Here is a 23,022-nt window from a genome sequence, read left to right on the forward strand (position 1 = left end):
CAGACATAAACAGAAACTCAAAACACTCATTACTCAAATATATGTAGCTGTATAGTTCATTTATTTAAATTTAAGTTTCTACTGTTGTGAGATAGTTCTCAAAGTTGTCTAATGTGTTCTTTGTTTTCTTCTGAGTGTAACATTGTTGTGAAATAAGTAAAATGTGAAGCAGATTTTAAGTGAGCTGCATAGTAACATGTTGTTGCAGGTCACAAGGTGGCAATAAGGACTCATGTCACAAGAATAACATGAGTGTTTTTCCTTCCAAAATGTTCCTTCAGTGTTTTCTAAATAGAAAGGTGCTGATATAGGCAGAGGAGGATAGAATAGCAAAATTGTACTCAAGTAAAAGTATTCTTACTTTAGGACAATATTAGTCAAGTAAAAGTAAAAAGCATTTGCATTAAAAGTAGAATTTATCTAAAACATTACTCAAGTAAATCTGAGTAAATGTTACTCGTTACTACCACCTCTGGATATAGGGGAGAAAAGTGCCAGTAGAAAAGTGGTCTCTAGAGTCAAATGTTTATACGTAGTATTTAATCTCCCTGTACATATCCCTTTCAGAACCTTCTTTATTTGAGTGGGATGGTTAACAGTAGGTGATTCTGACATTATATCTGCTTTTGTGTTTTAGATCGATCAAGACATTGTAAAGTTCCTTGGAGAAGACAAGCTCTCTGCTTTTATTCCTCGATATGGAGACCGTGTCTTTGCCAGAAACTGGAAGGAGTTATCCTCAAGTGAAAGGATAGAAGATACAGAGCAAAGGAAACAAACTTTAATAAATAGACTAAGAGAGAAGATGAAACTTCCATCCACCGCCTCAGCCACAGCAACCAGCAGCTTTAACTCTAAGCCTACACTTCGTGGAAATAAGAATGCTGAAAAGAAGACAAGGAAAATCGAACTTGGCTGGTTAAACTACCAAGATTCTATGTACAAACAAGTAAGAAGGCCTACCGGGGGTGGAACAAGAGAGATAGTTGTAAGCAAAGATGATACTGTATCCAAAATTCTTGACAAAGGGAAAACCCTTTTTTTCCCCAACGGTACATCGACGAAAGGCAAATTAGAGGACTTTGAGTTCATGCTTTCTGTCATTGGTTCTGAGGAGCCCCTTGAGGGTAGTGTCACAGTTGGAAGTTTGTTAGCGCAAACTAATTACAAGATCCTTAGACTATACCTCTGTACAAAGCCAAAAGATTCTAGTGATTTTGAGCTTAGTGATGAAACAACAGACATGCCCTTTTCACCTGACACATCCAACACACTTGGGCCAGCTGAACATGTATCTTCATCCTCATCCAGCCTATCACTGCTCCCCCCCACACCTGTCAAAAGACCTCGGTACGACAGTAGGCCTTTCTCTTGGAGCAGTCCCAATACTACCTCAACACTCAAAGCAACTCCTGCTTCTCAAACATCAGGTCAGCCTCTTTTAGATTTATCCAGTGACAATGAAGTTATTGTACTTGGATATGACACTAACATGCCTTATGAACTTGTCGATGGTCTTGCTGACACTCTGATATACTCACCTCTACACATTAAGACCACAGGAAGTACAGATTCCTGGCTAGTTGACAGCCAACAAGAAAGCGGCACAAACACAGTCTTTGAAAATCAATTAGAAGCAGTAGTGGTAGCTGAGATGGAAGAAGATATTATTGACATTGTGGATTCTGAGCAGGCTTCAAGTTCCACCAGCACGGTGGCCATTGATTTTTTTGCAAATCCGGAGAATGTAGTGGAGAAGCAAGTCATTGTGATCCGCAAAACACACTGTCTTGTCGACATGATTGAAGCATTTACAGACAACTGCATACTGGATGCTAATATTTCAATCAGACGTGTGCTTGAACGTGGCGATGTTGAGGCTGGAGTTGGGAGTGGGGTCACCACAGACTGCCTCACTGATTTCTGGGATAAGTTTTATGCAACAAAGACCTGTGGAACCAACTACAAGATCCCAATTTTGTACCACAAATTCCAAGAGAAAGAGTGGACTGCTGTAGCTCGCATCTTGGCCTTTGGATGGCAGAAATTTCAGTTATTTCCAGTCCAACTTGCCCCACCGTTCCTTACAGAGGCGCTATCTCTCTCCTGCTCAGACAATCTACTGGAGGCTTTCTTCAACTATATCAGCGCAACTGAGAAGGATGTGCTAACTGAGGCAATTAGCAACTTCAAAGAGGCAGATATGGATGAACTCCTTAGCATACTCAGCAGTCACAACTGCCGTGTACTCCCAACCGAAGAAAATCTGCCAAGTCTGGTGGAGGAAATAGCCCACAAAGAGATGGTACAAGAACCAGCATTTATCATAAAGTGTTGGAAGCCAATTCTCAGGTCTATTGGACAATCCATGAGTACGGAAGGACTGAAGAAGATTCTGGATGATCTCAAACCCAAGGCAAGAAACATTACCAAAACCATCAAGTTCCCAGAATCTATGTTACTGGAAGAACAAACTACCTCAAATCATCTCTTGAGATTTATAAGAGAAAGAGATGAGAAAGAGCTCGGCCTATTCCTCAGGTACTGCACAGGGTCTGACTTGTTCCTGTCTAAGACCATTAAAGTCACATTCACAGCAGAACAGCCACAGTTTGCAAGGGCGCCTTTGGCTCACACCTGTAGTTGTTCTTTGGAACTGGCATCTAACTACAAAGACTATGCAGATTTTAGAACAGAATTCATCTCTGTGTTGAAGAGTGGAGTGTGGGTAATGGATTTGGCCTAATAAGGCTTTGTTTGCTTAGACAGCAAATGAAAACTGCACACACACAAACACACACATTCTGAAGTTTAGCAGCATCATCTTTCATACAATCCACAAGTTCTGCATGTGGAGGGCAGATGCATTGTTGTAGTAGAGGGTAGATTTTTCTTTTTAATTTATGATATCTTTAAAATTCAAATGTGACAGCTGAAGGCACTTTGAAAAAAAAAATAATCACACTTGAGTTAATATTTCAATAAAGACAATTTATTTACAAAAATAGAAATGTGACAATGTATTCTTGGACAAGTTGTATGTAAAAACTGGCCAACTGTTTGTGGTTGATGTTTTTCCATTGCTGTTAAAATTAAATCTAAACATAGCTCACAAATTACAGCGTAATGCTGTGCAACTCTTCAAACCTGGCAGAGTTTAAATTGCCAGTGTTGTTCTATGTTGTCAGTGTCAAATGTGCAATACATAGATTTTTCTAACCACACTTAAAGGAATATTTGACTTAAGTACACAATTTTTAGCCTGGAAAAAACTTCTTAACTGGAAAAACTCAAAATCTTACCAGGAAAACTGTTTTTGTGACCCCAGTCCTGTTTCTTTTCTGACCACACCTCATATGTTAACCTATATACATTTCATATATATGCCAATTTGGAAAATTTTTGTTTTGTCTAATTTGATTCAACAAATAGGACCCTGCACTTTCCTGGGTCTACATTGTTATGTTATGTAAATGAAAGCTCTGGCTTATGAGTTTGCAATGTTTGCTTAGAAAATGTTTATTCAATTAAAATGTTTCAACTGTTTGTAAATTTCACTGTCTTTTTTTTAAACTGTGTTAACTAATATTTTGTTAGTTGATTAGTCATTTCTAATCCTTTATTACCATGCTATTACCATGCTAAATGCTTTTTTTCCAGAATTCCATGACTCGAAAACCCTAAAGGGCCCTTGCTGGTCCCAAGACCCAACATTATCAACCTGGCCTACTACACAGAAATCACATTATCTTAGTAAAAGATATCAACTCATGCAAAGGCCAATAATACCTGAGAAATGTAAACTTTTGAAGATGCCTCATCGCTGGAAATGCCATCATCATCATCATATTTATTAGAACCATGGACAGTGCATGTGTCTGTATGCTACAACAAATTCAGTGATGAGGCTCTGGCACAAGTTCTGTTATTAATGGCCTCAGGTCTTTGTAAAGTCGTATTGCCTCTGTCGGGTTATGACAGTGTGCTATGTTGTTCTCTTCCATCACCATCAAACAGAGCTCATGCAGGTCCTGGTCACAGGGAATGTCTGTTTTCCATAGACAGATGTCCTCTTGGAGAACAATCCCCACTCTTTCATACTGTAGTGGATGCAAATAATCTTGTGCATGATAGAGCTCAGGTACATTGTACATCAGACATGGTTTCCCATGATAATTAGGGTGTCCGTTTCCACCTGCTCGAATGCGATGGTTGTCCCACATTGTCACAACGGTGTCTAGCTCGTTCTGCAACACAAAAACATGAGGATTTCAATACGTATGAGAACTTCTTTTGAAAATTAGTACATGGAAGAAGGCCCCTTAGCCGCGTACACTGTATATATTTATTATACAGTTTATCATTATAGCATCATAATGGGTAAATGCTGTATTGTTTTATGCTATGGTGGAGTTATCAGCAGAATAATACTGTGCTCCAGCTTCTTACCCATAGTAGGCTTCATAATGAAGATGCGAGTATTGACCCCAGGACAAAAAAGCCTACATATTGTTGCCAAATAGGCTCTGAGAAGAAGAAATATGTAGCTACAGAGAGAAAGAAAGTCTAGAGAGCTCAGAAATTTAGACACATGTTATGAGGGTGCTCTTTGGTGGGGGACAGAAATATTCATAAAAGAAGAGGAAACCAAAACCTAGAAACAATCCGAAAGAATATTTATGGTGATCAAATCAAATTATCATTGCAGAGAGAAAGTTATTACATATACCAAATGCAAGCTACAGTATATCCAGGACTCAATGACGGGGTGATTTCAGTCTTTTTTCTTATAGTTTTTCTTGTATTTGTGGTTTGATGCTGTGTTGCTCTAGAGATTTTGTTGCTTGTACATTGATTTATCATAATTGTTTTGCCTATCTCTTTATTTCCACAGTTTTTCATCATATATCTTTTCTTACATTTTAAAGAGCAATTAACTGGTGAGACCTTGTACTTTTACCTGTGAGTTCATTGTCTACCTGCTCCGGTGTGTGTAATGAACCTGTCTACTTAAGGGGAATATGTGTGCTGTGGGTTACACCCTATAGAAGGCTGTTGTGCCACTATGCATGAGATGTATCCCAGCTCTACTTTTATGTAGTATGGTTTTAACCATTGTATCAGTTTTGACTGTTCCTTCTTTCCTTTTTCCTCCCTTCCTTCTTTCTTTCCTTCCTTCTGCTCTTTTTTCCTTCCCTCTTTCTATCCTACCTCCTCCCTTCCTTCTTTCCTCTTTCCTTCTTTCCTCTGTCCTTCTTTCCTTTCTTCCTTGGTCTTTCCCTTCCTCTGTCCTTCCTTCCTTCCTTCCTCATGATATAGCCATAAAGACTATTTACACTTGTTGCCAGAGTGCTTTTGGTTTCCTCTTCTTTTTGGAACTATGTAGCTACATTTGACTCCAAGTAGCTAGTCATCAATTGGATATTTGGGTTAAAGGAAAACAAGTGAACACTGAACATTAGTCCATAACAAACCTTGGCAGCTCTACTTCAGCTTCATCATTTAGTTACATCTGTGGTTCAAATACTGAATACAAAATCCCATGTAGGTCTATGTGAACCCAGTATTAAGCTCTATGTTAACAGTGTAGTTCGATATTAAAAAATACTAATAATGGAAGCATAATGTTTATGTCCGTGGTTGATAGAGAAAGAGAGCAGACCTTATAGCTAAAATAAAATAATGCTGCATTTTAAGTGTGATCTATAATAACAAGTGCACACCAGCATATCAGGATTGATACTACTTTAATAGACAGATATATTTAAACTGTCAATCAAAGGCACATTCATAAACATAATGCTGATGAATCATGCATTTTATTTGATTTATCCTTAGTTTTGACACAGCTTGTAAAGTTGGATTTGATATGAGCGACGAGGTTCAAGTGCAATTCGTGTTTGTCTCATTGACAGATAGAGCCAACAGACAGGTTTACAGACAAGTGGAGCAGGTGGAAAATTAATATTAAAGCTGGTTCATATCAAAACTACACGAAATGCACCCCTGAAATGTAGGCTACTATATTAAAGATATGGACAATGGAGGACTTACTTGGATAATCTTCAGAAAGCAGAATTGGATGAGACCCTTGTCTATGAAATCCCCATTAAAGTCTCCAGTTGCCTGAAACTCCTGGAAGACGTCCCTCCAATAGCTTGCGTTCTGTCTCCTGTAGATCCCCCACCAGCTTTCGATCCGTTGATTTGCTGTACTGCGTCCTTGGAACACACACGGCCCATGCACGACGCCAGTCTCATCTTCTCGGAAGAAGTGTTGCAGCCTGTTAACATGGACATTTTCAGTTCCCAAATCCGATCGGATTATTTTTGGACACCCCCCAAGTCCCGTGACTGCATTCATGAAGTATGCTGCGATGATTTTGGGGTTACTATTGGAAGAGTTTGCTTGCATCCAGATTATATGACGCGAAAACCCATCAATGCATCCGTTTATTCCAATGCCGAAAGGGGTCAGCTTGTCATAGGAGTCCATATGCCATAAATAATTGGGCCCTGGGACACTATAACATCTTCTCCGAAGTCTTGTTCCTCTCCGTTGCTGTACGCCCTCTGGGTCAAGATGCGACTGAACCTCCTGAACCATGTCTCGAGTAACGCGCAGTCCAGCCAATCTGCACCTCTCGTGCACCATGAAGACGACCCGGTCCTCTTATCTGGTTGTTAATGAAGTTAACAATCTCAGCAGGGTCACTTAACCGTCGCCTGTGGAGTTGTAACCGGGCTTGTCTTCTCCTTAAATGACGAGGACTAATCAGAATGCCATCTCTAACAGAAAGGCACAGTGCAATTTCTGCCTGTGTTAGACCTTGATTGAAGTATATCCTGATGCGTTGATCAATAATGTGATCTGCCATTTTGACTTCCCTGGGACACGTACACCTGGACCAGATAGTGGCAGCAGTCTTTGAAGGCTGAAATCAGGACAATCACAGTAACCTAGCCACAAACCATAAAAATAAACAAGGCATATCAAAGCACTATTAAATGAATTAATAAACATTTAATTAAGTTTCACATCACATTGCTAAGTTAACGATAGCCTACAATTACGTTACCTTAGCTGAAGCCGCCAGATATTTAGGAGCTTGTCAGCCTCCCATTTGTTTACAAACGGATCGCACAACTTACCAGTAGGCTACAGCTGCAGCCAGCGGCGCTACGGAAGCCGTTCGTGGCAGCGCGTTAGTTTGAATTCAAGACGAACACATTAATAATACATTTATTATCATAATAAAACGATCTTTGTTATGTCGAGATAACGAAATAATTAATTCGTTATCTCGATAAAACAAACTTTGTTATTTCGAGATAACGAATTAATAAGTCGTTATCACGAGATAACGGTGCCTAAAAAAAAAAAAAAAATCCATGGCCGTTCTCGGCTTCCGTAATAAACTGACTATAGTGTAAAATGTTAATCTTAAAGGTAATGAGTGACAATAGCTATTAGATAAATACAGTGTAGTAAAAAGTACATTATTTACCTTAGACATTTAATGAAAGAGGAAAGGGCCTTCCCCAAAATGTTGCCACAAAGTTAGACCATGTCTGTGCATATGTATTTATATTGCTGTTATACCTAGAAAGAGTATTATTTGTATGACCATGTACTAAGGTGGACCAAATTAAAAAATGTTGCCGATCCTTGTTTTATTTTAAGTTATAAAACAATGAAAACAACTGAGCACAAAAAAAAAACTGTGGGATCACAAAGACAGGTTTTCTGGACACTGTTTCTCTGCTCCAGATCCAAGAACAGCAATTAGTAGAATAGAGGTGATTTGTTTTAACACATTTCAGAAGAAAAACATACATGGATTCCAAAACTGAGTGGCACTCCTCTTTAATTCTACAGATTATTTCATACAGAAAATATGCCACGAAACTCATTGCAGTCACAATTCTTTTATTCTCTCAAAAAGAAACTAGCCTCACAGTGTCTAACTAATACACCATAACATTAAACAACCCTTTGTCTGTAAGATATGTGCTTATTTTGTAAAATAATGTTCGTCAATACCACATAATCTGGTATAACATTGTTTTTGCTCATTTTCCTAGCTGGATCTCTGAGAGGACGGATGCCACGAGAGAGATGGCCGTGAAGGTGGGTAGCCTACTGTAGTCAGAATGGGCTTATAATTCTAGTGTTTCTGTGCACCAAGCAACCACAACGACTCAGTCTGTACCCCAAAGATATTCGGAGATAAACTTCAGAAATCACTCAACTGGAGAATATTGCGTCGTCCACATGGTGGTTGAAAAGCACATCCACATAATCTCCAGAGATGCACCTTCTGGTCATTGTTTGTCCATTTTGTAGCCCTTTGGAACTCAGGAAGTAGTGGTAAACAACCTGTCTGAAGGTCCCTGATCAGGTCAAGCTCTCTTAAAGTTCAGTATGCAGGCGAATAAAGGGATCCAGCTCTCAAATTATATGAAAAAGGAGAGGACTTTCCAACATTTGTCAGTTATAAACTCTTACGTACTGCACATACCCTGAATGCCTTACACAGATTGAATAGTTTCAGATCATTTGCAAGACCTAGTTAAAGGAGTCCTGAAAATTCACTGGCAAGAATCTTTGTATATTTTTTATATGTAAGAAGGCCATGCTTTTAGAGATTACACAGTAACAATAAAAGGTCTAATCTAATGCTTATGATTTATTTGTGTGTAATATTAACTTAAAAGCTAATATTACCGTGTATATTATGGATGAGTTTAATAATAAAAAGACAGCAAGAATGATGACCAGGACATGTAGCAAAGGGATGTTTAATGATTTCTTTGGACAATGAAATGCACATGCCCATTGTTGATGTAATACAAACAAGAGAATAAGAAAATCAACAACTTGGTGTTGTGTCAGCATTCCCAGTTCAACATCATTTCTCGTGTGATGTTAGCAAAAAAAAAAAAAAAAAAGATTCAAAATGGAGCAGAACAAGATGTCTGGAGTGTCACGCAAGGACTGACCAGTAGGGGGAGAGCCAGCTCTTACTAAAAAAAAAGATAAAATAACTAGTGAGTCAACCTACACTTGTGCATGGGGATCTGCTATGCCCAGTGCCACTCATGTACCCTTTGGTACTTGTATTTCCATCTGAGAAAACTGGAACGACGTGGAAAATATTCCAGTTCCATACTCAAAGTGTCAAGAGTTGAGTCAGACAAGGCATAGCGTATCTGGAGTGAGCAGATGGAAACACAAACAAACTTGGCTGAGAATGTGCACACAGACGTCAGAATTCATGAGCAGATTAAATAAAAATAAAAAATAAAAAATTCACTTTAAATAAAAGCTTTAGCCAATGACACCAAAATGTTGATCATTGCCATCTTCTTGGCACAATAAGACCCTCGCAGCACCATTGATTATTAAAAGTCGAGACATGTTAAGGTCGACCTCATTTCAGATGAAAGTCACAAAACGTGTCAAATGACATTCAAATTTAAATTAAAAAAAATGTACCACAGTTCATTATCAACAAACGGGTGGGAGTTCAAGCAGCTAGAAAGGGCAGCGAAGAAGCCGATTTAAGCAGCCAAATTAAGCCTGTACTTCACTGCACCAAACAGGTTTTTTTTTAATGAGGAACACCAAGTAGGTTTGGTTTTAAAATATTGGTCATTTGCTCTGAAGCATTCAGCCAGTTAATTTGTGGTTACATAATAAATAATCCATCCATAGTGGTTTTTACTGTTGAGTTTGAGTTCAACCTGAGATTTTAGTCATTTCAAGGGCAGTGAGTTCATAAAAGAAAAGAAAAAACATTCATCCTTCATGCTAAGAAAGTCATATTGGAAATGGTGAATTAAATAATTTAAGACTGGGTACCTACTGCATTGCTCGCTCTAATACGCTTTATTATTGCTATGCTATTCAATATCCTTCCCGGTGGCAAGTAAACCCTGACCCTACCACACAAAGCCTTGTTGAATGGGAATGCCATTTTAAGTGGTGAATGTCTTGGTCCCCTACATCGCATGAGGATGCAGTGAAAGTCAGAATGATTAGGCAAACAAAGGTGAGCAAACTTGATCTGAGGTGAATGGAAAGTGCAGTGATCAAGTCAACATGAGCTGTAAATGCATCCAATTTCATACATTCCTCGGTAGCTCACTGGCAGGACAGTCATTCCTCACATCCGTTCACAAAAACAAATGTAAGACTTTAAAAATGGGTATTCACAGACACAGACTGTGTAGTGCGCGTTTGTGAAAAGGAGAGGAAGAGAGCGAGGTGGGGGTGAACGATTGCATCAAGTGCTAATATATCATGATGGTACATGTACTCGATCTATAAAAAAAACTACCTCGGTACTGAACAATGACCTCTTTCTAACAAATAATCTGGTATACAACATTTACAAAATGAACATTGTAATAGTGTGATATTTATAATATATATGCTACTGCCTTCCTCTGGTTCTCTGCATTTTTAAACCTCTTAGAAGATTTACACCATCTTATCACTCGTACACAGTAAAGCGTACACACCACACCCAACGAGTGGTAGCCTAATACAAATAGAGAAGAGGAAGACTCTGTGGACAGTGAGTTCACCTGCCTGTGTGTCCTGAGTGTGTGTGTGTGAGTGTGTGTGTGTATGCGTGTCTGTGTCTGTGTGTGTGTGGTAGTTCAGCTCGTAAACCAGGCAGCCACAACTTTCTGGTAGACTCAGCAGTGAAGGGAGTTTTAAGAGAAAAAAACTTCTGGGATACCAAGATTCTTCAGCTCACAAGGTACAGGATGTCCTTATCCAAGATACTTGCACATTTAAGACAGTCCTGAATATACTTTAGGAGATAATAATTATTATAATGTCAATAATAACAATAATATTAAACATATGTCAAGGTTATTTCTGTCCCATGGCAGCAGGGTGATAATCTGCATTATTCTGGATTGTTTGGTTGTCGTGTGATCCCCACGTTTCTCCCGCCATCAGCTGTGTTGCTATGAGGGATCGGCCTCTGTGCATCCGTTGTACGTCGGTGTGTCTCAGATCTGTCTGTGTGTTTGTGTCAATGAATGTCTGAAGGGAGTCAGGATTTTCCTCGATGATGGGTGCTGGTTCACTCTCAGAGGCGGGTCTGGGCCTCGGGGACGTAGATTTCGATGCTGTCGGCGCTTTCCGTGGCGGAGTTCTGTCGTACTGAAGCGGCGCGCTTCGCTGCCATCAAACGCTTCCTGGCTTCTTGCCGCTGTTTGTCTACAGCCGAGTCCACGCTCCTGTCCTTCCCCGCTGACAGCTTGGGCTTAGTCTGCTTCTTTGGCACAGATGATGGAAGCGGCTTGTTTTCATCCTGAGGTAATCATGTCAAGACGGAAAAAGGAATAAGGCACGAGGTGTTGCAGGCTGAAAACACAACCTCAAGCAGTGTTGACTAACTCTCATTTGTAAGCCAGGAAGCATTTAATTGGTAAATGGACTGCATTTATATATAGTGCCTTTCTAGTCTAAGCGACCACTCAAAGCGCTCTACACTGCTGGCATTCATCTTAATCTCACTCACTCACGCACACACACACTAAGCGAAACAACTCTACTTGAGTAACAGCTCTGCTCTCTCAAAAGAAAAAGAAAAGACTTTAGTAAATTGAAAACTGTCTGGCACCAAACATCACCTTCTTCTCTGATTTCTCAGGAAGTTGCCAGTTGTTAGCCTTCAGTTGGAAGAGCTCATCAAACTTCATGCTGATGTCTTCTATTGAGAGTTGTAGCAGATCCCAGAACCCAGCGAGGTCCTGCGCGGTTGGTCGTGGGTTGGCATTTACGTTCTACAGAGGATAACCAAACAGTATAGAGCAGTGTTGGATGAATGGCTTCGGTCAAAATCAGAGAGAATTAATCACATTCCTCCCCCACACAATGATGTCCTGGGCAGCGTCCCTTCAAGCAAATGCATGAAGAGCAAAACTTTCAGAGGGGATTACATTTCAACACTACTGTAACAGAGAAAATCTGTCAAGAAGGAACAGCGTCAAGTGAACAAAAATCACAGTAAATCTGACTAGATAGATCCTCTAGATAAAAGGTTTCATTTTTGCCATTCCTTCTCTCGATGTAATGTAATGGGAAGACTATTTGTTAGTGTGTGCAGGACAAATGATGTTGGCAGGAGAAAGAACAACGAAAACTGGGCCAGTACGAGTTTGAGAGGCTATCACAAACACATCAAAAGTACATCAAGAGAGATTCTTTCGATTAGTTATGATGTAATTAAGCCACTCACCAAGTTCTCTTTACAGAGCCCTCTGAACTGCTCAAACTTCTTTGTCATGAGGAGCTGGGCACTGCCTACTGCGCTGCGGATCGTCCCTAACACTGCGAAAGACAAGAATATGAGAAATCATCAACAGACTGTGGAGAGATAATAAAAACATTTTGAGTTTAAAGGAAAAAACACACAACGCTGCAAAAAGGAAGTAATAAGGCAGCTACGTTAAGATCCAAAGTAAAGACAAAAGTCCTTTTTGTACTTGGGAGCCCTTTATATACTGAGACGCAGTATATAAAAGGGTTTGAGAGCTAGGCCAAGACATAGGAGTAGGGGACTATGTAGAGTTTATCCCTGTTCTCAAATAACGAAATATTTAGGTTAACATTTACCAATTGACATTCTGACAGTAAACGATTTTCTTTAGAATATATTAACTCAATCTTAGGGAGGATAACAAATTACTTTTTGTACAGCTATTTCCCGCCTTAAATAATCAAACGTAGATGGAAATTCATAATTCCCGTCCACAGAGAGCAGAAAGAATGATCATCGGATGGAGCCGCTACATCTAGTCTGCTCCTTGCTCATTTATATTTAAAAGACACTGCAGAGATAGAGCTTCCTTAAAGCCTGAGTGGTATTCTGGGAGATGAAAAAGTGAAATGACTGCAGTTGCTCTGTTACAGCTTAAACAAAGCCCCCCGCTTCCAATGAGCAGCGATACGGCGAGTCGATGGCAGTAATGACTGTGTCGTGCTTCATCTAGTTGTCAACATGGACGAGGCCTGACCTGATCCCGTCTGTGGACCTCGCTAACAAGGACATCCTTGAAATTGTTCATGTTACTGACTTGACGAGCTCTTTACAGTACACTTTGAGACGTCAGAACTAGAAAGGTTCTTTATAAATACACCTTAATTACTTTTTCAAGAATAGGGCATTTTACTTTGAAGACTACATATCTAAAATCAGTATGAGAAAACTAAGCCCCTATTTACACTGAGGCCCATTTTAGCCGTGTCAGGTCTACCACCACTCTCTGAACTGAACTGAGTATGGCCGACCCGAATTTGCAAGTAGCCCGGGACAACCAAATAGACTGCGATCAGATTTGTGATCTGGCCAATAGAGTCGAATTTACCCTAAGGGTAAATGAAAGGGTCATGTATTACATGCAATTCTATCTCTTACCCTCCTCTGACAGATTGTTGTCTTTGGTCTCCTGCTCCATCTGTTGACACCAGCCCTCCATGCGCCCCGTTTCCGCCTGCAGCAGCTTCAGAAACCAGTTACCGTCCCGGAGGCAAGCTGGCGTACTGGGCTGAACAGCATCTCCTTGCATGCTGCAGTTTCCGGTCTCCAGGCTAGGATCTGGCGGTGGAAGCGAGGAGGGGTCTAAAGCTGGGTCCAGAGTCTCCGGGGGTGAGGTGGATATCCTGGATAGGGCTGAGGTGTGTTTAAGGGACGGCTGTTCCATGGCTTTGTCCTGTCTGCAAGGTGCGGTGGCATTCCCTGTTTGACTGTTGGCGCAGTTGGCTGTGTCGTTTTTTGTGGGTGCGGCATCCAGGGACTCCTGAGGCTCAGTCTCTGTATTCTGTCTGGAGGCCATGCTGTTATCCCGGCTGAGACTGCAGAGACATGCATAAACATCAGCTTCTGACTGACAGTTAAATAAATAGCGACAATGGAGTGATGTGTCAAACATTTTCACAGTAACAGTTGCCTGTCAGTGAGCTTAACTCACAGGACATTATGGCAGCTGATGGTGCCGTACCATCTATTGAGAGGGGGCACAAAGAGTCAGAAAATAAACAGTATCGAGGATGGTAAGCAGGAGGGAATTGGCAACAATTCAGGTATACAACATAAAAGCCTAGTAGACTGTTGCTTCAGGGATAACGAGGAGAAAAGGAAGTGGGCTGTCATACAAATGTCCTTAAGGGAAGAAACAGGGCACTGGAAAGTTTAAATGCTGCATTTTCATCTCACTACAGTCAAAACAAGAGTAAAAAGGACATAAACCCTTTGGCTGCTACCAAGCTGACTGGCGAATGACCCTAGCAACAGGGCTGCACAGACTGCATACACCAGCCTAACGGGCAAAAGAAAGAATGACAATGTGATTGTGTGCAGTTATGTAGGCAAAAGCAGGAGAAGACCATCTACAGTGCATTCAGACAGACAGGAGGTCTAGGGCTGAGGCACCCTGTGGAGCTTAAACAAATAATGTTTAAGTTCAGTGTTATTGACCAAATCGCATTGTGTGTATCCTCCTCCGATGTGTTATGTGAATGCATTTTATTTTTTAATAAACCATTTGCAAAAGCAAATTTACTTAGCACTTTAAATCGTGTCACACCCTTTATAGCACAACTAGTCAAAAACTCCACAAGGTCCCAAAATGATTTTCTGATTTAAATGCACAGTATATTAAAATATGGGAAATGTACATTAATATTAAGTACAAGAGTGGTTGGGTTTAACCCATAGCACTACGCACATGCTCAGCAAGATGTGTAGAAAAATGGAGGAATAGAGAATGAAAATTATCAAGCTGCCATGTGAAGTCACCAGCCTATTATATCTCAATGCACTTATTAAGAGCACTGTTAACATATGTATAGGTTGATATCCTGTCTTCTAATATCGAGTACATCACAGCATGTTGTGATGATCACTTGTTGCTATTATTCACTGTTTCATCAGATGATGATGAATGTAGACTTACGGCCTGCCGTTCTCCACTTGAACTCCAATTGACTGAAATTTAAGGGGTGCAGTCAGGGGTAGAGGTTCTTCTTTTAAGACTGGCAGAATGCAATCCACCTAAAACAAATCACGGGCAACAGAAAACCGGTCAAATGCAACCATGAATGTGGCTTTAGTCCCCTCCCAGGATCATTGTACAACAGATAAAAGGACAATTCTCAATAGAAGTAGACAATTCTTACCTGAATTCCAATAGAGGACAGTTTCCTCTTGGTTGCTGTGGGAGGCTGCTCTAGGGTGAAACCAAAGCTCAGGGTGTCATTTTGGGACTGGGTAGATGTGGAAGTGCTGGTAGTGGCAACAGTGGTGGTGGTAGGAGCAAGGTCACGAGGGGCTGGAACAGGATGTACGGAGCCTGCAGCGGGGGCAGGGGTTGCAGCAGGGACAGGGACAGGGACTGGTGGAGGTCGGGCCCCCTTAGCCAGGCTGCCTGTGCGGATGCTACAGAGACTGTCAGAGGAGTTGCTGCGTCCTGACTGGCTGTTGGCCTCACTGCCGCGGTCCTGCTGGTCAAGGTATATGTCTTGGGCCGACTCTGTGCTGCTCTGCAGCGTCACTGAGATGAGGGGTTTGGATATGGTGCGGGGTGGGACAGGAGGAGGAGCCTTCCTATTGCTGACTGCTGACGGAAGAAGAAAAAAGAAAACAGAGACTGAGAACAAGGAATCTGCTCTTTGTCACATAAGACTTCAGAAAGAAAGCCAAAGTAAAATAAAGCTGTGCTACTAGACATAATCCAGCAGGTGTCTATAAAGCGCCAAAACACAAAACCATAAACATGGCCTATCTGAAAAACACTTTGCACTTTGCCCCTATTGCTGCCTCTATCAGGCTTCATTAAACCTACCGGTGTTTTTTAAACCCGCTGGTGGTTTTGTTGCTTACGTTAGTCGTCTCGGGGGGGCTTCCTTTCTGCCACACCCACTCCTTTTTTTCTGGGGACCATAGGACAGCTGTGCCCTCTCTGACCCTAGTCCTATTAGAACAAACAGTTCCAGGAACTGTGGAACCAAAAAAGTCCAAATTTTTGTTTTTGGGGATTTTACAAAAAAGGAGGAAAAAAACATTAAAAAACCAAAAACTGTTTTTTTTTCCATTTAACACACGGCAGTGCGGGAAAGTTTTAGTGGAGGTATATGGATCTTTGGGAAACACCATCTCCACATAGTCCTTCGTCATAGTTGTTTAAAATCTAAGTGTTTTGGGGACTTGCCCCCCTTCATGCCTCCGTGCGTTTTTTTTTCAATTTGCAACGATATTAAAAGGCAACAATTTATTTTTCTTAAAAAACATCCAGAGTACGGACTTAACCTGCTTTTTATAAAAACGCAATGAATAACTGTTCCCGAGATTTAGCCTATTAAATCAAACGGGAAATTTAAAGCCTTTCACAAAATTTCCACAATGAGATTGGTTTTTTGTAAAAATCATCGTATTAATATTTTTAATTTTTTACTAAAATAAGTGTTAAGGCAAATTTTTAACAGCTAGCCGTTCAGAAAAAAAAAAATCAGTTTTTAATGCAGCCTTTTAAACAGGAAAAGACAACTTGTGTCATAAGGTATCCAAATTTTAAGATATTCCACCCATATTTGTGACAATATTGATGATAGCCCAGCCTAGTGCCACTACCTTCACCCTAAATAGCAAAAGTAGCAAATAGATTCACGCAAAAAAACAATTTTCCTTTAGGATTAGAGAAAAAAAAAAAAAGAGCTAAAGAGAGAAAATTTTGGACTTTGGCAGAGGGACAGAAAGCTCGAACTGTGGATGTGTAATAAGCAGGGGTTCCCCATATCAATATAAAAAGGTGATCATATGTCAATGTTGTGTTTACAACTTATTTGCATGTTTCTATGACAAAGTGCACAAATTCATCCTAAATGTTCTTAATGTTATGATTGATGTGAAATGCACCATGTCTCTATACATCTGCAACCTTTTAGAGGTTTAATTCACACCATCCATTAGTAAAATAAACTTTACTATCATGTTAATGGTCAACAGATGGCATACAATATAAAACACTGCTTTTACTTTAAATGAAATTACTCACTAACAATTGCACTGTATTACTTTAAATCAGAGCAGAGCCATTCAATGGTAGACTACTTAACATACATTAAGTGTGACAATTGGATGCTGACAGACATATGAACCTTGCTACATTCACACACTCTTTCAACAGAAACTGAAATAAGGCCAAAGACAATCTGACTCAGGGATAAAGAACTGGACCGCTGCCTCTTTTTCTGTCATCAGTCTGACTGCAGGGTTGTGGTGGTTGTACAACAACATGAGAAACCAATCAAGAATTAGGAGCGGATGTTAAGTCGGTTTTGTGTAGATGCTATTTATACAGCTGGTAACATATGGACTAAAAAAGTTGGAAAACAAACAGTAGACAAATACTTCTAACCAATTACAGCCTTCGCTGACACACATGATGGATGAAATTTTTCTTTAAAATTAGCCAACCAAGAAAGTAAATAAAGGCTCACCGCTTTGGATCAATAATGAAAATGTAGTGTTTATTCTCTCCGGTAGTGGTCTCAATCTAAGTAGCAAAGCAACACCCTGTAATTGTGAGGGCGCTGCACTTCTGTCATCAGCCAGTGAATCATAGCACCTTAAAGCCCTCATTAAATCCCACCAGCATACACAAACATGGCTGTGAAATCAACTCCATGCAGTTCACACGTTGCTCATGCAGCTCTGACTGACCTCGCCTCTCAAAGAACATATCCAACCAACAACGGAACGTGTATTCCCAAAGACTGAGACCCTTCTTTAACTACTCATAGCACAGATGCATGACATTCCTAAAGTTAATTATCGTGTCCCACTACACCCAGAGTCAACACGTCTCTGTCCCATTTGCTGTCTACAAGGCTGCACAACATCTCTTACTCATACACAGAACCATACTGTTGTTTGCACTGTAATAGATCACCTTGTTCTGCCAAATATCCACAAATGCAATTCCCACTCGGCTCTACAATAACACAAGTTATGCGAAAGGACAACACATAGGCTAAATTCTGTTTACGATGATCCAGTCATAGTGAAGTGGGCTAATTGCAGATTATTCACACCCTTAGTAAAGAGCATGATCCATTTTGCTGTCCTAGTGCAATATGTGGTGTGATGGCTGGCTCTGTATTGCCTACCTGGGGCTCAGTGCCAAGAGGTGATTATGAGATGGAGGAACTACCCAGACCCTGGACCTCAGAGGCAGGACCTGCTATTAGCTTTCAACAATCAGCCTTTTATTTGACTAGTTCAGAACCTAAAGGTAATCCCATCTTCAATCAAAACAAGTGTGTGTATCGCAATCAATGGCTGACCAATGAATGAGCATCAGGCCAATTTGTAGCTATTGACTGTTTAACTAATCACTGTGCATAAGTTGATGCACAAAGTTTGCAGACCAAAGGTCAGCTGAGCCCAAGATGGTACAACTGATTAAACAGAAACAGACCTATTACATCAGATCAAATCAATTTAACAACAGAAATGGCACTGCAAAAAATTATAAAATTATAATTATAAAAAATAATTATAAAAAATTATACATTTTCGTCAGCAAGGAAATAAACTAAACAAATGATACACGACTCATGGGACCAGCGTGCATAAGCTGTAGGCTACGAGCCTTTTTGTTGATATGTTGTTATACGACGTGTTATGCATTTGTCATGATGTGTTATACACGTTTTGTCTAATCTAATTAATGTCCTGAGATAAATCCTGTTTTCTAGACTTCTTGTATTTATCAGTTTAATAACAGGCAGATTAAGAGCAATTTAGAGTAAATCACGTGCAGATTCTTGAATTAAAATCCAATCAATTATTGAAAATTATTTTTCAAATGCCCGATTTAGGTGGGTTATGCGACAAAAATAGCCCATAATATTAGTTTTAAATATATCCGTCATCGAACTTGCATTTATATTATGTAAGACTTTAATGATTCATTAATTACTGAACACATGGTTGATAAGGAAATTGCTTAGTCCAGCGTTTGAAGGAAACATGTCAGCTAAGCTTATGAAAGAATGAGAAAGAGAATCCCTGCTTTACGTTGACAAGTAATGTGGACAGCAGCGGTCTGTAAATCCCTTATTTGAGGGGCCCAAATGCTTCCTCTCGCTTTGAAAACAATTACAACCCTGTCAACACTGCTATGATCATCAAATGTTAACTAAGTTGGATCACTTACGGAGGGCCTGCAACCTCTGGCCCAGGATATGCTCGGGCTCCATCAGCAGGTCTGTCTGAAAGCTATCAGATGACCACTAATGGGCCCTCCGCAGCAGGCAAAAAAAATAAATTGAGTGTACATGATTTGACTATTTTCAATGCTGCTGCCATTAGCCCTGTTTACAAAAAAAAAAAACAGGACTAGCTTCTAGGACATTTTAGGTGAGACTGTTGGGTGGTCTGGTAATGTTTGAGATTAAATACTGCTGAGCTCATTCTTGAGCGAGTTTGACTACAGTCAAGTGGGTCAATTAGGCTGCAGACAGAACTTATTTGCGAGTGGAGACGAGTGGGTTCAACATAAGTTTCTAATGGAGCAGCAAGCTCAATATACCGGTACACAAAAGCCAAGCACGCACCCAAACTTAAAAACAGTATTGCAGCCTATTGTGGATGATGAGCCTTTGTGAAACTCTGGATATAAGCCAAGAATCATGAAAAGAGGTGGAAGCAGAAGCTCTGTTCAAGATTAGCAGACTTATTGTAAGAGAGAATGGCAGGCTGACAGGCTGTGGGAGTTGTAGACAGAGATTAGACCAGGACACATGGCTGAGCATGACTTCTGACAAACAGATTAAGCACACAAGGTACACCATTTAGCAAAATATGTTATATTCCCTGTGCTATATTAACTGCAAACTTTGGTATATAAAATAAATATTTCCCCTAGCCAAAGAACTAATCTCATGTCAGCTGGGAAAACTATAGCATTATATATATTGGAAACCTGCTGAAATTACAAATATACTATGTGTACATAGTACTAGGAGATCAATTCCTATGGTGATGCCCAATAACGTCAGATCTTTTGCTGCGCACCAGGACTGCATGAAGAGGTTTCCTTCAAATGTGAATCACTGTGTCAATTTAAATGAAAACTTGATGCCATTTGGTGCTCACTCCATTCCTGATGCTTATAATTGGTGTATTACATGACTTGTATTCTTTTTGTTGACACCTCTTTTTCAAATATCTGATTTGGAATCTTCTGACGTTTTCCACAATAGCTTCATAAATAAGAGAAACAAGCTCGAAGGTATGAGTGAAGAGGCAGCCAATCATTGAGCACTGGGGACAGACTTCATGACAGAGAGGGCTATCTGTTGAGACAAAAAGACAGGCAGGCTGCCTTTCAGCAGACAACGCTGAAATACCCTATGGAAAAAAATAAACCATTACCCAACACGCAGACCAAGAGAGTGACACCAAACACCCAAAACAGGATATAAAAACAAACAACTTAAATTTCATTAGGAGTAAGAAAAATTGTTCTTTGCATGCTATTGCGGCTGGTATTCCAAATGCAATATAAAATGGATCTATAAAAAGAAATTAAAAGACAAAAGAAAACACATTGTCTTGAGGAAAGCCATTGAAATTGAGACAAAATCCAAATAATTTTGTCCTTCCTTTGCACTTCTAGAGACTTGGTTCGTCCGTTCTTATCTGCTGTCTGATTTCCTTAATAGCCCCTTATCCTCCTGTGGTCCTTAGTCTGACCTGCTGGACTGAGGCAACAGTCTGGGTTACAGCCTAATCAGCTGGTGAAAAGACACGTGCTGCTTCTGATGACAAACCTTTAAGGATGAGAAACTGGGAGCTTTAACAAGAAAGAGTATGGTACCTGAGCAACTTTTAATTTATTTTGAGACCGTAATGCCCAAAAAAAGGAGCTTACTTTCTATTATGCAAAATGAAGAAGAAAAAAAAAAAAGAAAATAGGGGGAAAAAGTTTACTGTCATAAAAGACAAACAAAAACAGAAAATCCTCACAACTGAGAATCTGGAACAACAGAGTATATGGCATTTTTTCTTAAAAGTGACCCAACAATTACTCAATTATCATGAGTTGCAGACTATTTTTCTGTCTATTGACTAATCGATTAATTATTTGTTTAAGCTCTATGACAACTTACCATTAACATAGCAATACACAGACTGTTATAAGAATACATAATAAACTTACAATATATTATACCAAGTGTATTCTTTTTAGTGGCTGCCAACACCCTTTATGGTGCAAAATAAATGTTTCTATCTATGTGAAAGTAGTTCTCTAATCAACGCAGGAAATAGATATGCCTTGACTACTGACTAACCATGGTAACTAATAACTCCACACACATCATCAGGAAGCCTGTCTGCTGTTGACCTTACAGTTGCTTCGCCCATTCAGTCAAGAGATTACCTCATCAATGAGAGTGAGGAAGAGTGTGTAATACTGTAGAGGATGACTCACAGTCTATCCATGGTAATACACACCACGGCTTGTGTAAAATGGGGCTGGATACAATGAACATGCCTTGTTGCCACAATGAAGCTTCAAAGCCAGTGTTTCTGATGCTACCCAGCAACCTGCTAGAAATTTAAACTTTAAAAGACCAAAGAAAACAAATAAGTCCCTAACATTAGTTAGTAATTAATGCCTAATGTAATGTGCTGAATTCTCCTAACCAATAAAAATTATAATCAGGGAGCATAGAAAATGGACATGTCCCTTTTCTATGCTCCCTGACTATTATGCTATTATGAGTGATCTTACCACTCCTTTTGTTTGTATATCCGTCTCTTGTCAGGTGGTCCTTTTTCATAAAAGCCCAGTGAAGAGTCCTAACTGCAAAGCACTACACTGGGCAGGAAGCGGATACATTATTGATTGTGTCCTCAGGTCTTAACACATGGTAGCTAGCTATGGAATGAAAAATGGCCCATGAAACTGTGGACCCGAAATAGCCACTGCAGTTGTGGCAGTTGATGTAAAAAATCCCATTTTTTGGAAGTAAGGTGTCATGTCTTTAAAACTGAAATTTTAAAAACACAGTTGAAGTCAACTCAATATAATCTTCTAGCAATCATGTGAACAGCAAAAAAAAAAAAAAAAAAAAAATGGTACTTTGACCTGATCAGGAGAAAGCCATGCAACAAGACAAATAATCGGTTGTTAAAAAAAAGGTGTCAGTTTTGACTTTTGCAAATCTAGATAAATATTAAAATTATAAATAAAACCCTTCATCCTCAAAACGGTAAGGCTATTTTGTACACCCTTATTATAGTGTCTACACATATATTTTATTGTAATATTTCTATTATGTGTTTAACTGTTGCAGTATGTTGCTATATTGATCCAGTTTCTCTTTTTTCGAGTTTATTGTATTTACCAAACACATCAAGGTAAATTCCACGCAAGTGAAAACTGACTTTAGCAATCAATCTCACTCTGATTTTGACTTATAAGAACGTGATTCACAGCTTCCTCCATGCCTCTGAGCTCAGATCACTGTCACATGTTGAGCCGGGAGTAACAGAGAAGTATCGTTTAACGTTAACGGGTACTTTACTCAATTTGACAGTTCGTGTTGATCTAAAAGATCACATGTAAAATAAACTAAATACTCCATCAGTCCGATGTTGAGGCAACGCGACTTCACGATATGTATGGGTTTCTTTTTCGGTTTTTATGATTGATCCTGTGCCTGTAAGTTACGACTTAACCATCTCTGACAATTTGTCAAAGTAAGCTCGCTTATATTTTTAGATAATGTGAGCTCCTGTTGTAACAGACGTGGACTGTTGGGTCAGCCTAACTAGCTTTACCTACCGGGCTGTCTACCAACGCTGTTGACGCCTCGGCTACTGTTAGCTTTTGCTACTAGCCAGTGAACGCTCATTACGGTGGGATCTCACACAGGGCTTCTAACGTTGAGTAACAACGTTAACGTTAGCCAGAGGCATTGTAT

The 23,022-nt window shown here is 39.9% G+C and overlaps 2 protein-coding genes across 12 annotated transcripts in view; both read right to left on the reverse strand.

Moving 5' to 3' along the window:
- Positions 1-3,896: 3,896 nt before the first annotated feature.
- On the reverse strand, positions 3,897-7,164 carry LOC116692875 (uncharacterized). Its single transcript, XM_032521451.1, has 3 exons — positions 7,079-7,164; positions 6,055-6,959; positions 3,897-4,247 (listed from the first exon to the last, which is right to left on the reverse strand). Exons 2-3 carry the CDS (start codon positions 6,652-6,654, stop codon positions 3,897-3,899), a joined length of 951 nt encoding a protein of 316 aa, XP_032377342.1. The 5' UTR covers positions 6,655-6,959; positions 7,079-7,164.
- A 1,610-nt stretch (positions 7,165-8,774) lies between these two features.
- The window catches only part of dlgap4a (discs, large (Drosophila) homolog-associated protein 4a), a 77,054-nt gene continuing 62,806 nt past the window's right edge, over positions 8,775-23,022 (reverse strand). For 7 of the 11 annotated variants that reach the window (XM_032521854.1, XM_032521859.1, XM_032521855.1 and 4 more), the window contains 7 exons: positions 15,205-15,644; positions 14,982-15,079; positions 13,998-14,030; positions 13,445-13,881; positions 12,266-12,357; positions 11,658-11,810; positions 8,775-11,335 (listed from right to left, as the gene is read on the reverse strand). In XM_032521854.1, the coding sequence (XP_032377745.1) occupies positions 11,111-11,335; positions 11,658-11,810; positions 12,266-12,357; positions 13,445-13,881; positions 13,998-14,030; positions 14,982-15,079; positions 15,205-15,644 (1,478 nt within the window). In that variant the 3' untranslated portion in view covers positions 8,775-11,110. The remainder of the gene's footprint in view (positions 11,336-11,657; positions 11,811-12,265; positions 12,358-13,444; positions 13,882-13,997; positions 14,031-14,981; positions 15,080-15,204; positions 15,645-23,022) is intronic. The other 4 variants (XM_032521856.1, XM_032521853.1, XM_032521857.1 and 1 more) reach the window with 3 other exon arrangements.

The sequence above is a fragment of the Etheostoma spectabile genome, chromosome 7 (assembly GCF_008692095.1).
Source record: "Etheostoma spectabile isolate EspeVRDwgs_2016 chromosome 7, UIUC_Espe_1.0, whole genome shotgun sequence".
Taxonomy (NCBI): Eukaryota; Metazoa; Chordata; class Actinopteri; order Perciformes; family Percidae; genus Etheostoma; species Etheostoma spectabile.

Coding starts and splice junctions, on each gene's coding strand:
- LOC116692875 (XM_032521451.1), bottom strand. CDS start 6,654: ATGGTGCACGAGAGGTGCAGATTGGCTGGACTGCGCGTTACTCGAGAC. Junction 4,248..6,054: donor GCTTTCTGAAGATTATCCAA/GTAAGTCCTCCA, acceptor TTTGTGTTGCAG/AACGAGCTAGACACCGTTGT.